This window comes from Medicago sativa, chromosome 3 (genome assembly GCF_051527215.1).
Source record: "Medicago sativa cultivar Bolivia chromosome 3, Bolivia_mono, whole genome shotgun sequence".
NCBI lineage: Eukaryota > Viridiplantae > Streptophyta > Magnoliopsida > Fabales > Fabaceae > Medicago > Medicago sativa.
In genome coordinates, this window is record NC_140751.1 from 103,258,230 (window position 1) to 103,274,290 (window position 16,061).

A 16,061-nucleotide genomic window follows, 5' to 3' on the forward strand; every position below is an offset into this window, starting at 1 on the left:
AATTATTGATCTTAGTCGTCGTCCAATCGGAGTAAATCAATTGTTGAGATACAATAACTAAATGGCCAAAAGAAGTTAAAAAACCAAGCAATTGAAAATTCTAAACCGGACTCTCCCAATAATGAATGATGGAAGCCGTAAAAAGAGGAGAAGAAGGAAGCTTTGATCAATGATTAGCCAAGTAGGGAAAGAAAGAAACAAGTGACATGACTTAGTTCCCGGTCTTTTTTCTCTAGCTATAGTTTGGTCAGAGCATCATTTATTTTAGTAGTTACTTAGAATAGCGAAAAAGTGATTATCTAAACAAGCTAGATCAAGACTCTGATACAGCTTCAGATTCAGAATGAATAAAGTGAGTCAGATAAAGTAGACCATACCTAAAAGTTCAGAAACACTCAGAATGAGAGTGATAGCTAATATTAATAGCCAACTTGCTCTTTCCAAAAATATAGCCAACTTGCAAACTCCCTATTTAACCAAAGTAAGAGAAAAAAAAAAGAGAGATAGATAGATAGATATGAAATAGCATTCATTCATATGAGTTATTAAGTGACTCTCTCAAAGTCAGAAGAGACACTAAATACTACCGCTGAGGCTGAGACTGAGCCTAGTGGAGCTGATGTTTCTGGACCCTAATGCCAATTCGCCCATAATTCTTTTGTCCCCTTTCTTTTACTTTCCCATCTACAAAGAAAGCATGTTAAAGTAAAGTAAATAAAAGAGTGTGTGTGGAGACAAGTCACAAACACAAACACAAAACAACATAAGCAATCAAAGCACAGACTGTCCAGTAGCTACCAAGAGATGAAGATCCAATGTGATGTGTGTGAGAAAGCTGAGGCTTCCATGTTCTGTCCTTCAGATGAAGCTGCTCTTTGCCATGGATGTGATCATACCATCCACCGTGCTAACAAGCTTGCAACCAAACACACTCGTTTTTCTCTCGTCCACCTCAACTCCAAAGACTACCCTCTTTGTGATATCTGTCAAGTATGAATACACTGTCATTTTTTTTTATAAAAACGGTCGCGGTAAAGGTTGCCGTTTGCATCTGGATCTTTAATATTTTAAAGAATCTCATTCAGATGTGACTAATGTTTTAAAATGGTCATTAATGTCACTTTAATTAATAATATCGTGCGCTTTTGTACAGGAGAGGCGTGGATATCTATTTTGCCAAGAAGATAGAGCGATTCTATGCAGAGAATGTGACCTTCCAATCCATGGAGCAAATGAACATACACAGAAACATAACAGGTTTCTTCTCTCTGGTGTGAAGCTTTCAAGCAATTCTTTGGACCCAGATTCATCATCCACCAGTATTGGCTCTGAACCAAGAAACTACTCTAGTAGATCAAAAGCAAACATAATACCAAGATCAATTTCCAATGAAAATGCAAGTTCTTCTTGCATGGCTGAAGACAACATGGCTAGTGACACAGGTTCTGTTTCAACAAGCAGCATTTCTGAATACTTGATTGAAACAATACCTGGTTACTGTTTTGAAGACTTTCTTGATGCTTCTTTCCCACCTAATGGTTTCTGTAAGGTTTAATTTGCTCTACACCCTTTAATTATACTTAAATTTATAATAATAACTATCTACATGCATAAATAACCCTTCAAAAAAAAATTATCTACTTACATAATACTTCCTCTGTTACAAAATATAAGCAAAAGGAAATCTAACAAAATTGATGTATTTGGTTCAAAATTTTGTCCAAATACATCAATTTTCTTTGACTTACTTTTGTTTACATTTGTAAGGGTCTAGGAGTATAGTAATTATTAAAATATTACAATATTTTTATAGAAAGGTATTTAGATATTTGAGAAGATATTTTTAAAAGTAATATTAAATAGTTATATGAAGATCTTATAATAATAAATCTTCTGGGATTTAACAAACTTTGAATTGTTTTGATTGTGCAGAAGCAGAATCATTATTCGGCATTTCAGTACCAAGATATTCATGTTAACAAGTTTTTATTTCCTCAAGTAACGTGTGTACCTCTAGCTCAGGCTGAATCAGCTCAACTAATTACTCCTACTCCTTCTAATATTAGCTCAGTGGTTGGAGTTAAAGAAATTTCAAAAGTGAACACTTCAAAATGGAAAGATTATGGCTGTACAGTTTCAGGAACTGATGCTGCATTCATAAAAAAATCTAGACACTTTCGATAATTAACTGTTTGTAAAAATATGTTGGAAAATATTCCTCTATATTTTGCTTTCTGCATTTCCTTACGATTCATTTATGTTTATTTTTTTCCTTTTTTATTTCTTTACTATGTTTTTCAAATTCTCATCTACTATTTTGGTCTCATATTAATTATCTTAACTTAAAAAACCTGAAATGAGCAACTCTATGGAGTTTCAAGAGGAGTTTTAGGAACTTTTAGAATATTGCTTAGTATTAAATTAATTTGTGAAAGAAAAAGTGCCAGTAAGGTCCTCTTCAGCAACTCAAGGAGGGACCTATAGAGATTTTTTAAGATTGCGTAGTTAGAGTACAAACAAAAAAAGTGCGTGGATTGTTTAATGATATTATGGCTGAAGTGTATGGTGGTGTATATTATCTAGATAAAGATAAATATAACATATAAGGCAGTTTAATATTATAATCATTTTTTTTTCTTTCAAAAAAAAAATTATTATAAACATTCTTTTTAATTCAACAAGACTGAATTAAAAATAAAATGAGAAACTACAAAGAAACCAAACATGACTCATTTGACTTAAATTGTTTGTCTAAAATTTTTTTTAAAAATAAATAAATAAATAGTTTGTCTAAAAGTGCATTTGTGCCAAAGTTTAAGGATCCGACTCCAACTTAAACAAACATATCATTAATCTTTTCCATCGTACCCGATTCTATAGCACCATCCTTATCACCACCTCCAACTGCACAAAAGGACTTCAGAGCACACTTGCACCATCAATCTCGTAATACCCATCCCCCTACCCATGCATGATCTTTCATAAACACTCTAGAGCACAGCTTGGTTTGTCCAAGATTTTTGGCAAAAATTACATATCCAAATATCCCTCTCATCACGTAGTAAACCTCCACAACTAGTCAAGCTTCCATTTGACACGTCATTTGTATTTAGACAAAGCCATCCTAGTATAGCATGTTTAACACAAAATCCAAAGGTCTAAAAGAAGGATCTCAGTTGGAATCATGAACTTTCTGCTTCCATCATCTCCACAGCTAACATGTCGTAATCCGAACAACATCCCAATCGAGCTATTTAACCATTTCTCCAAACTGCCAAAGCCAAGGGGGAGTCCCTTAACACATGCAATGTAGTTTGCTTCTATTGCCCACAATGTGAAACCAAGAGTCTCACAAACTCCACTTTGCCATTCTCGCATTAATAAGTAATTGATTAGGGAGAGCTTGCCAAATGAAGGCTTGATAACTCTTTCAAGAGAATCCTTCAACATAAAAACTCTTTCAAGAGAATCAATAGGCCACACTTGACGCCAAGAAGCATTGGTACCGTTGTTATGAAAGCCACTTAACATTTGATAAGCACTGGCCATAGAAAACCGGTCCAACTGATCACTAGACCAAAGTTGAACATCACCTCCATTATCATCGTGTGGGGTAAATTGCTCGCAACTTTCACGATTTTACATTATCAAAAATTTCATGCACCAAATCGCAAATTCTTTTATGATTGTCAATCTATTTGAGTCAAACCACTCGAACCTCTTATCTTATCTTATCTTCAATAAACCAACCTTTATGATACAAACATCATTCATATGATAAATTAAGAATGTTTTACTTTATCAGCAAATTACTACAATATTCTTTCAAATCCATTAACGGCATAACATCATCAGCAAAATTCATAAAATTCATAAGTTTTTTTTGTACAAAAGATGGCCTGAGACCTATAAAGGATCTCATGCTACTAACATAAATTAAATCATTAAACACATTCAAGTTACTTGGATAGTTATTGCCAAATTTTCATCCAAACAATAATTTACATATCAAATTAATTCATACACACTCGCACTATGAAGATATTTTAAAATGATAATTAATCATAACCATCAAAAATGTTTGACTTGGATTATAAATACTAAAATTATACTAACAGTGCACTCTTTAATTGGTTCAAATGCATAAGTCTCACTAAATTTATGAGGAACTTGCATGATTTAGTGGAATATTTGAATTTCATCATATCAGAAAGTAGAAAAAGATCTCCAAAAGCACCTGCACGGTGCAGCACCAGTGAGGACCTTAGATCTAAAAAGAAAATTTGCATTGCTAGATAGAGGATCCCTGTTTTGTGTGTTGAGATGTACTTCTCTAATTGGTTCTGGTTTATCGACAAAGAAAAAATTTACACAGGAAGTATATCAAAATTAAACTCATTTACGTGTTATAATTTGATTGAAAATCTAGATAATAAAAATTTAAAAAAGAAATTCAGTGTAAATTTTCTCTCCAAGAGTCAAGAAAAATATTACTGCTCTTATACTCAGCAAAGGAATAACCAGAGGATTTGCAGTAAAATACTAGTGTATTAACATACATTGTTCATATATACTTCAGAGGCGGCCTTTGCACCCTTTCCCTTTTTTACATTCTTTCTCCACTCCCCTTTGTTTTCCCCTATTATACAATTCCCCAGGGGTAGTTCAAAAGAAAGAAGATATTGTTGTACCTTTCAAACGGTCTTACATATAGGCAAACTAATAAAAGAATTGCACCCCTAATTGCATGGGATAAAATAATTCAATGCGATAGAGCCCTGCAAACATTAAAACAGCAGAAGTTAATGCCTATTAATAATTTTACATCATTTGAATAGGCGGCAAAATAAATATTAAGATAACAGCAAAGACCTCTGTTAATAAGGTCAAGATGTAAAAGCAAAAAGTCTATCTGTAATATTTGTGCGACATATAGGACACTCAGAACAAGCTAGTGAACAAGATTTACACACTGCAAGAGCAAACAAGAGGCTGTTAGCATTCTTGCAAAAAAAAAAATGCCAAGAATCTGAGGGAAATAGTTTTAGACATCTACTGAAAATACTTACAACAAAAATGTCGGCATGGAAGAAGAATAGCAGCAGTTGGAGATTCAAAACATACTTTACAAACATGGGAATTGGCATCACCGTTTCCAAGGTACTTGAGTTCTTTTTCCTTCATCTCTTGCATACGTGCCTGAAATCACAACATTGCAACACAAAAACAGTCTCTCAGCAGATTGTTCTGGCAAAAGTTATAAATTTTGCAGTAAATATCAAGAAATTATGCGCTTAGTCATTGGACTTAATCATCCAAGTTTAAAAATATGAGTAATTCATCCAAGTTTAAAAATATGAGTAATTACTGCAGAAACTGAATCGGCACCATGTTATACTCAGGTTATCCAATTGGTAGAATATTAAGAAAATACCTTCAGATATGTTTATTGTTTCTAAATATAATTCAGTGTAGAGAGAACTATGTGTTGCTAGTATTCCTTGGAAAATTAGTATAACTAGGCACATTGGGTGGGTTTGTATTTTGATCAAATTAATTTCCTGTTAGCCAATCTATATAGAAAATCAGTTCAGAATTTTTCTAGGACAAAGAAACACTAAAATAACTGCAGTACACTGTTACCTTGAGGCGCACAACCAGGGGTTTTTCCTTAGGAATTTCACCATGTGGTTTTGATACATCCAGATGCTGCTCCTTAGAGAGAAAATTACACTCATGGTCGTTATTTTGTTGACCGTTTATGTTTTCAGCCCCGTCAAATTTTTTATCAATGTTTGATTCTGGGACAATTCCGCCTTCTTTTTTTAACTTAGCAACAAGGACCCACATATTAGCTAAATCGTTCTCCAAGGCTTCTTCTCTTTTCTTGGCTTCTTCAGCCTTTTTCCTGAACTCCTCTTCCACAAATTCTTTCTCAGACAACGCAGACTCCAGAGCAGCCTCTCGCTGTTTCCTAGCCTGCAGTTCCAGCCTCAAATCATCAGCATCAAGACTCCATGACTCAAAGTCATCTAAACCAGCTCCTGAAAGGTCATTAGCACGGCTAGAAATCCTCCCCTTCCTCCCAGATCTTCCATCACTGTACTTACGGTTAACACCATTAACCATTTGGACAGCAACACGGGAGTTGGCCAGGTCTCGTACAGTCATCAATTCTTTTTCCAACTTTGCATTTTGCAATGAAAGTTTTGTCACTTCCCCAGCCAAATTCTTCAGTTCTACAGCAGCAGCAGAGGCCAATTCTTTGGCATAAGAAGCTTCCTCCGATAGTTTTTGATTCTGGACACGCAACCCACTATTGTCTTCTGACAAGTGAACTTGCTCTAGCTTAAGTTTTTCATTTTCAATTTCCTGAAAACAAGGAAGAAAACGTCAGCTCAGTCCAATCAACACAACATTGTGTCATCATTCAGGAGCCTTAGGAAATGTTAGAAACTGGTACCAAAATACATTTTAATGGTAGTAACTGTCTTTTATTGATGGCAGACACGTTTACAAGAAACAATTACGCACACTAGATAATATATAATTCACACATAAACTAAGGATAGAGATATATTAATATACACAGTTACTATCCAAAAAATTCGAGAGTCTTGGTCTCTCCCTCCAAGAATTCAAGAGCTCCCTCCAAGAATTCAAGAGCCTGGTCTCTCCCACCCATAACCATTCAGAAATATCCCATAATTTCCCTATTTATAACACAAAAACATCACTGCCACTGTGCCACACATAACCATAATTGTCCTAATTAAAACAATATATCACTGCCCTCCTAATTAAAATATCATATAGGATAACTGCCTTATTCAATACTCAGAAGCGTCTAACAGAAAGATTATAAATTACAATCCCAATAAGTGATTTCAAGTAATAAATGCAGAGGAAGTAGTTTGACATGCACGGTGAAAAAACATCATAGTTACGAAAGTGAACAAAAAACAATTGAATGACATAGAAAACACATAATCCATCAAACTGTGCTGCTTTGAAAAAAATGTCAGTTACCTGGGATTGTATCTTCTTTTTTAACTCATTAATGTGTTCTCCGGATGCACATTGTTCAGAAGATAATGATGTACCACTAGAACTTGCTGTTAGTTGCTGCTCCAGTTGCTTCAACTTTTCTTGCAACTCTTTGTTTTCAGAACACTGTTGACAAAAGAAAATTTATAAGTGAGGCTGTCAGATACAAACTTCGTAATTATATGTACAACGAATCAATACAACTTTAAGGACGGAAAACCCAATAAAAGTATTGCATATGGGGCACAAATTGCGAGTGAAGACATGTACCTTATCATTTAGCTGCTCCTGAAGGACACGGTTGTCTGCAGATTTAATCTACAGATGTTTCGAAGAGACATATTATGCATGGTTAAAAAATTATCAATGTCGACCAAGGTGTAAAGCTCAATGAGTACAATTCAATGACCATATACAAGTGTCTACAAAAATCATTATTTTGGAACTAGATTACTACCCAAGAAACACTCCAACATTGCTAAAATACTACTCACCTCCAACTCAAAGGCTTTTTCATTACATTGAGTCGTTAATCTTGAGACCGTCTGTCATAACAAACCCAGAGAAGAATAAAAAAATCATGAATGAGTATTATTAAATCATTTACCTTAATATGCAGGCTTCAAAACAGTAAGATTGTCAAAATACCTGCTGCATTTCAACTAGTGATGAATTAGCCATAGAAGATTCACCAGTCTCAGTTAATCTTTGTTCTAACAGCCTCATTTGCTTCCTTTTTTCTTGGATTTCACGTTCTAAGTTTTCAATCTGTAATTATAAAAGTATTTTCTAAGAAGGCGTGGTGCATCAAAACTCCATAAACATTTTTGCAAAACTGTTTGGCATCAAAAAAAAAATGGTGGGACCCCTTCCCGGACCCTGCATATGCGGGAGCTTCAGTGCACCGGGTTGCCCTTTTTTTTTTTGTTTGGCATCAAAAAACTCGATAACACTGTAGGTATGTACATTGGTGTAAATTAGACCAAACAGTATATAGAAAGGTGTTTATTACACTTTCATGCCAATACAATTAAGTGAAAAAGTGCTTGAAAACGAGGCAGAATACCTGACTTTTGGATCCATCAGGGTCATTTACAGACTGCTCAATCAAGCGCTTCAGAGTGCTGGTACTGAAGGCAATGTCTCCAGCCAGCATCTTGACTTGCTCAACAAGAAGATCCATCTGATCGGATATTGAAACCCCACCCTACAATTCAAGAGGCAGTACATGTAACAATTTTGAAAGAGTGTGTAGTGACTGACCACTAAAAGTAAGAAACGTCAATGAAATACAATACTCAAGTGAAGGTATGGTAAAAAAATAAAAGGAAAGATATTGGCACATCCACTCAAGCATTTTTCACCATGATTTTGCTAAGTTGTATCATATATCTGATAGCAGTCCTCTGATATAAATTCCCTAGGATGGTTAAACTACAAACTATATGTTAAATTAAACAATCCAAGGTAAACAGTTAAGTAGAAGACAAATGCCAACTTGACCCTTGATAAACAGTTAAGTAGCCAATTTAAAAACCAGACTACAGACTGACCCCAATATAAATATAGTTGTCCACTCACCCACTTTGAAAGCTTTATTGTGATTACAATTATTTAAAAAAAATTGAGATTTGACACAAGTGATATGAAATTAAGATTGAAAAGTAACAATATTGTTAGAGAGAGAGATTGAATTTACTGATGCCAGTTTTGCTTTGCTTATCAGTTCACCAGCTTGTGTTGATTCAGTAACACTACTGCTAGTTGGGGAGAATTCATCGTTCCATCTACTTGATGATCTTTTATGTCTACCATCATGAAACAGGTGTGATGACACTGCAGAGGCGTCTTTTTTACTCTCATTTTCAACCAACATACCATCACGAAATGCATCAAGTTTCTGGAAAAATAAAAAGGATATATATATATATATATATATATATATATATATATATATATATATATATATATATATATATATATTTTATAAATTATGTAATACTTCCATAAAGAAGGACGCATAAAGAAAGATCATCTGGACAAAAGATATTCAGCTATGCAATAATATATTTAAGAAAATAGATAGTTTAGCACTAGAGCAGTCAAAATCCAACTCAATTTAAAAGTTTAAACTGTTAAAAAGTACGCCATAGAATGATTCAATTGAAATCCTCTAGCACAGTAGTTTGGGTTGGCACACAGAAAGAGTTCTATGTAGGAGTTCTAGGGTTCAATCCCTAATACTAACATTCTCCCCTCTCCCTGAGTAATTAACTACTAACTTTCTCTATCAAAAATAAATAAATAAAACCTCTGAACTTCAAGCATTTCCCCAGCAGAATGGTTTATATCACTGTACTAAATCAGTGACAGAAGAACACAGACCGCTGCATAGTAGTCCCTATTAAAACTCAATTGGAGCCCAGCTGGTGACAACATGAAAATTTAGAATATGAAGAGAAACCTAATATGCTAAACTAGTTTTACTGCAAATCAAAGTAAGAAGCGGAAGGCACTAGAACTTCCACGCAATAAAGGTTCTGCATGGAGAGGTTGACAACCTGATAATGTAAAACTCTGAAGCCAAGGTGAGATACAGGGAAAAGGTCGTACCTAAACCAAATTTATCATAAACAACTTAAACTTGACAGCTCGAACCTTTAACTTCCTAATTATAAGGAGGCAACTTTAACAATTGTGCCAAGTCTCTCCAAAGTACTAGCACCCCCAAAATGAGGAGGAAGAAAAAAATTATAACACAATCTACACTAGTTAATTTAAAGAGTAGCTCACTTCTTCCTCGCCAAAAGAGTGACTTCGCTGGTGGTTGGGAACATCAGTAAGATATCCAGGAATTGTATTCTTTGAGGAAACCAGAATGAGTTTGGTTAGCCTCTGAATCCTACTCATAAGAGCAGCCTTGGCATCTTCCTCTTCTTCCAATCTTGATTGCATTTTCACTTGACCTTCTTCCAACTACTCATATAACAGCACAATATATAAGAAAATATGGGTAGACAGTCACAAAAGCCTTTTTAACAATCACAACATGAAATGAACACCAGATGAAGCTAAAAACCTTCTGCTTTAAGGTCATAATCTCCTCATGACTGACACCAACTAGCATTCCCTTCTTTACTTGATCAAGTTCTAGTTTTAGAACAGAAATTTCTCTCTGGTATTTCTTAATTAGAGACTTTTCATCAATAATCTGCAACAAATAAATCCACCGAGAATCAGAAATCTCAATTATATCCTTATAGGCATGCAATTGTATAGATGATTAATAGTTTGAGTTGACCTTATTTCGCGACGCATATATTTCTACTCGTTTCGCCCTGCTGGCAAACTTCAAAGTATTATGAGTTTCCTCCATATTGCTAGACGCTGGAGTTATAGTGCATATAAGCTGAAATTTTCATGTTACAGCAAATGTTAATAAGAAACTCATGTGCAGACACCCTAACACATTCTGTTCCAATAAATCCATACATGAGAAACTGAATAGCTATAGTAATGCCTTACTTAAGTAGCATATTAAAATAGAATCACAATCTAGAATAATACATAGCTAAAAGAGACAGCAAAAGTTACTGTTAAGCAATTAAATTATTGAAAATGCTATGGAATTCCAAACTTACTGAAACATGGCCATGCCCACTAAGAGAAGATTGCAAGAGGCGGGTTAGCTTTGAATCTCGATACGGAACATGAGATGCCTTTCCCTCACTCAACTTTCCTATAACCTTCATTGAAATCACAAAATCAAGACATTAATTGCGTGCCCTCCCTGAGAGGGAAAACAAAATAAATCAACATGCAATTCGATCAGCTCCCACACACATAAAAAAGACTGTTATTTGAAAGATAGTCCAGCGTGGTAGATACCAACATTTAACAGAACTAAATACGAGATACAGTTATTTCTGCCCGATTGCTTACCCAAAAAAAAAAAAAAAAAACAGATAGGACATACATGATTTTCAGACGGTTATAAATATCTTTCTACCCAAAAAATATTGCATGCTCTGAAACTACCGTGTCATACAAAGAAAATGTCATAGTAATAATTCTCACTAGATAAAAATATAGAAATTAAAAATGGTGGTCTCAGGTGCAATAGAAAGACATGACAAATCTTCTCCGTAGCAAAAATATAGACATTGAATGACACCTACTGTTCCAAGTGTCAGAAGACTTTTGTTGATGTAAGATCCTTCTTTTCTTCTTAATCCAGTTGTTTCAGTTTTCGAACTTTCAGATCCAGCCAAATCAATCAAGTTCTGAACGAAGACATAAGCAAACACAAAATGAAAATAGTGATCCAACTCATATAATTATGAAAATTTCGGTGAAGTCATAAGTAATAATTTTTACGTACAAGCTGGGAGAAGATCACTCCATCATACTCATCACCATGGGCACTGCTTTCAATCATCTGTAAATGTATTAGATGACGACAGAGCTTAGATTTTCATATTAAAACAAAATAAATTAGAAATATATGCCGATGCATTGATGAGGCTTGATTCAAGACAGACAGCCAAAATACATTAATTGAGAAATGAGTAAACCCTTTGGCCTTTCAATCATGAATCAGCTCCAACAAAGGTGTATAAAAGTGCAGTAATCTGCTTAGATATTTGAAAACTTACTGCCTTGGGATGTAATAGATAATTTTCGTTATACAATTAAAAATGAAGGGGATCTGTTGGATAACAATTTTAACAGTGTCATATCAAACATGTTTACCAGTGTGAATATTGTGTGACTCCTGCTGCTAAAAAGATTAAAATTATTTGATCCGACATGGCGATGCTCTGCACAAAAAAGAAAAAAACTTAAAAATATTTCGCAAACAATCATTATCCATGAATAATATTATATTTTAATAAAATACAATTGGGAGGAAATGTGTAACTATCATTATCAATGCAAGTACCTTCTCCAGCAGCAATAAAAGAAAGGGCGTGTCCAGGAGATAGAACAACTTCTTCCTTTATACCCTCAACATAAGTTCCCTTAACATCAATAATTGAATATAACCACAATTAGACATAACTAAATAATAGTATTCCCAACTTCTAAACCAACACTAATTTTCAAGATACTCTTCAAATTCTAACTCGTTATTTTAACATGAAACTGAGTATTTTTATGAAAGTAGTGGACTGTGATAAATTAAAAGATCAATTTTCAGACAATGAACACTGTCACTGATCATGCAAAAGCGCATATGCTCTATTACAATGAAAACAGAGTAATAGATGGAAAAACAACAGTAATAAGGTATCAATCAAGACAAGAGTATAGAGACCCATGATCACAAGATAAAAAAATAGATGGAAAAACAACAGTAATAAGGTATCAATCAAGACAAGAGTATAGAGAGAAACCTGTGAATCTTCTCTGACTCGTAAATTTTGACCAGTTGGGTCAAGCAAATCATTTATCACCTGAAACCAAGCAGAACCAACCACCGTATACCCATTAAATCAAATATTTTGGAATGTGTGCACAAACAAAACACAATATGCATGCAACAATATAACAATCCGTGTCAAATAATGGTCATCAAAGGGAAAAATAGACTCGAGCATGTTCATTGTAAACATCATTTGGCAAACAATGTTCAGTTATTACCTCGTTGTATATTTCTAGATATGACACTCGGAGTAAGAATTCTCTTCCTGGAGTCTGCAGCAAAAGTTCAATTAGAAATAGCTGGGATATGATGCTTCCAATCATGCCAAGTTGAAGCAGAAATAAATAATTACGAATCAGGGCATATCCTTGTAATAAATAAGTAATAACAAAAACGAGCAAAAAGATGGCCAACAAACGGGAAAGGGAGAGTGATGCACACACTTAACACACACAGAAAGAGAGAGATGGCAATTGTGACAAAAGGGTACAGAGATATCCCGTGTACTTCATTGAACAAGATATAATAAACAACGGTAGCACCTATGTAATTTAAAAAATTAATAATTACTAAATTGGCAAGAAAGCTTACATCTTGGATCATGCTGAAAACATCCTTTATTGCTAATGGTATTATACCGGGAGAATTTTGATCACCCTGCATATATTATTATTGAAAACAAAATTAAAAACACAAGTCAAAAGATCGCAACTACGTAGAAAAGTATACCAATAAGATACTGCAGATCACACACAGAAAGACATGTGAAACAGAAGCAAACTATATGAGAGCTAACATTTGTAAGAACTACAAGTGGACCAAGCATATCACATTAGAGCATTTATGAGAGCTATTATTGTTGTTGTATGCACACAAAAGACCAGTGCCAGTCACACAATAATATTTCTAGTCATCCATGATTTTGCAACTGGAGACTAGATTTCTTATCATTTTTATTTGCAATTGCAACACATTACAACATGGTAACAGACCATCCTAAATACAAAGTCAGTTTATAACATCGCACTTCATATGATTCAACTACGGGGAGTGAAAATAGCAAAACAGGAGCAAGGGCATTTTTTATTTTTAACAGGTAACAAGAATGGGTCATCAAAACTATGTGTATTGGACAGAAATATGAAATTTCAAGCATTGGATTTAAAATACATCTACTGCAAAGCATGCATACTCTAGCAACTAAGACTCCAATATCAAATTAAATGGTTAGTATAATCATTGCAACACCCTTTTCCATAGCGGAATGGCATTAAAATGCAAAACTTTCTCCAATTTCCAATGTATCGTGCATCCTTCTTCTATATATATTCTTTTTTAAATCCTTTTAACCATCACTGTCATTTTTCAGTTTCCACCAAGAATGATCTTAATCCTACAAGGTGCCTTGAGTGTGATTGATTGTAAATTGTTAGTATAGTCTTAATTAGTAGTTTACCAGACTGTGTAATACCTTGGAAGTAAAAAAATGTATAAACTGTAAGTGAATCAAAACCCTTTATATATTACCCAAAAACTAATCTTATAAAACGTGATCTTTGGCTACTAAAACATATAGCAACAGCTAGAATATTACTACAACCTACATTCCTCACAAAATTTGTACAAAAAGGCAACGCTAACAAGAAGTAGCCGCCATGTAGCATAAGCACGGCCATGTTCAAAACTCTGAAACCAGCACAAGATTACTAACTGACACAAACCTTTTTTTTTTACAAACATCCAACATTACCCGAGTAAACACTGTAATCTAAATAACAAACTAAAGAATTGCAATATGATGATTGATGAAAGGCGGCACGGAACTCTCTCGCTTTGAACACAAAACATCAAATGAAAGCATAAAAGGAAAATACTGTAAGCCAGAGAAAGACACTTACATGCATAGTATGTGTCTTTCCACTACTCGTCACACCATAGGCAAATACAGTTCCTGCAATGTTTAGAATTAAAAAGTTACTTTCCATTATTAAAGTTACTTTCCATTTCCATTAACCGGAACAACTTTATAAAAGGAAAAAAGTGATCCTCAAAACTCAGTTGACTCATTAGCCACTCTAACACTAAACAGTATTCTATATATCTAATCAGTCAACCTATTTATTCTAGTAAAGATAAAGATATCATAAGAAACTAAAACAGCATTGATCAATCCATGAAAATGGCTTGGTACTTGGTAGTACAAAATCAAACTCTATTCACACAACACATTCTAAATTAGCCTGAATTCCAGAATTAGCATTTCATACCATTGACACCTTCCATGGCAGCCTTCACCACAGGTTTGGCAGCTACTTCATACACCTCATCGGATACGGTATGTGGCCCAAATACTCTATCTGTTAAAAATTAACATCCACAATTTATCATTACTACACAAAACTCAAAACCATAATCAATTTCCAACTAAATAAAATCCATGAAAATGAATATATCAAAACTATACCAAATGCATAAGCAGTTGCTGGATTATACTCATTTCTAACAATCTTATCACCATCAGCATACCACGCGATTTCATCACCTTTATTATATTCCCTTTCACTGCAACAAAATCATTCAGTAACACAGAATGGATCTGAAATCAAAACACAGATCTAAACTCTTACCTTAACGGACGAAACCGAATCGTAACAGAAATGCTATCGGCTGACGTGGACGTCTCAACAGGATCCACACTCAGCTCCTCGCCACCAACCGCAACCGGAGAACGATCTCTATAACCACCGCGCGAACCTCCGTAACACGTTGACTCGCTCCGACCGCGATTCGGAGTGGTGGATCGAGCGTTGAAAAACGAGGACGTAGTGGAAGATGAAGAACGAGGTATTATTCTTCCGTTAGTGAGAGAAGAAGAGGATGAAGTTGAAGAGTAAGGTGTTGATGGTTTCCGGTGAGAAAACGGTGAGCTACTTCGTGCTCGAGAAGAAGACGCCATTGAAGAACGAGTTAACTCACTCGCTCACCGAGTTGGTGACTCAGTATAAATTAAGTAAGAGAGTGAAGTATAAATCTAATCTAAGAATAGAATGTGTCAGAAATTTCACATGGAGTGAAATTTGGTTGTCATGTGCTTTTTGATATAAATAATCTCACGGTGAAATTGTTGCGTCTTGTTGAAGGAAGATGAAAATGAAGTTGTTGTTGCAGTGGTGAAGAATGATGAATGTGAAAGAGAACGGAGAAGAAGAAGATGAAGAAGAAGAAGTAGAAGAAGAAGATGGTTGTTTGATTTCAAATTTTTTAATTTATTTCTTATTTTGAAAAAAGGAATTAATGGGGGATTTTATTTGTTAGATTTGTTTTTACGGAGTGATGAGGTGGCAGATGAAAGGGTAGTTTGAATTAAATTATAGTGTTGTTTGGAAGTAGCGCCTCTATAAGGAAAATTAATTAATGGAGAAGCGGCGATATTGTCTATTCGAAAATGGAGTAGTGTGAATATGAGCGGGAATAACTGCGGACACCCATTACGAAGACAAATTTTACATTTTTGTATGTTATCAAATCAAATTACCATCTTGAAAATAGAGCGATGATATTTGTACATCCAAATGATGACAACTTTGTT

At 34.5% G+C, this 16,061-nt stretch overlaps 2 protein-coding genes across 2 annotated transcripts; one reads left to right on the top strand and one right to left on the bottom strand.

Moving 5' to 3' along the window:
* The first annotated feature begins 266 nt into the window (after nucleotides 1-266).
* LOC146943192 (B-box zinc finger protein 20-like) lies at nucleotides 267-2,399 on the top strand. The gene is made up of 3 exons (XM_085757293.1): nucleotides 267-990; nucleotides 1,154-1,549; nucleotides 1,933-2,399. Exons 1-3 carry the CDS (start codon nucleotides 805-807, stop codon nucleotides 2,182-2,184), a joined length of 834 nt encoding a protein of 277 aa, XP_085613419.1. The 5' UTR covers nucleotides 267-804; the 3' UTR covers nucleotides 2,185-2,399.
* A 2,079-nt stretch (nucleotides 2,400-4,478) lies between these two features.
* LOC146943193 (Kinesin motor family protein) lies at nucleotides 4,479-15,747 on the bottom strand. The gene is made up of 25 exons (XM_085757294.1): nucleotides 15,100-15,747; nucleotides 14,937-15,034; nucleotides 14,740-14,829; nucleotides 14,371-14,423; nucleotides 13,064-13,129; nucleotides 12,691-12,744; nucleotides 12,444-12,503; nucleotides 11,990-12,068; nucleotides 11,800-11,867; nucleotides 11,429-11,485; nucleotides 11,226-11,330; nucleotides 10,689-10,793; nucleotides 10,349-10,456; nucleotides 10,127-10,258; nucleotides 9,841-10,023; nucleotides 8,747-8,947; nucleotides 8,114-8,254; nucleotides 7,696-7,815; nucleotides 7,542-7,592; nucleotides 7,318-7,365; nucleotides 7,030-7,173; nucleotides 5,644-6,372; nucleotides 5,070-5,199; nucleotides 4,873-4,972; nucleotides 4,479-4,778 (listed from the first exon to the last, which is right to left on the bottom strand). The coding sequence occupies exons 1-24, from the start codon at nucleotides 15,426-15,428 to the stop codon at nucleotides 4,887-4,889; spliced, it is 3,237 nt and encodes a 1,078-aa protein (XP_085613420.1). The 5' UTR covers nucleotides 15,429-15,747; the 3' UTR covers nucleotides 4,479-4,778; nucleotides 4,873-4,886.
* Nucleotides 15,748-16,061: the final 314 nt, after the last annotated feature.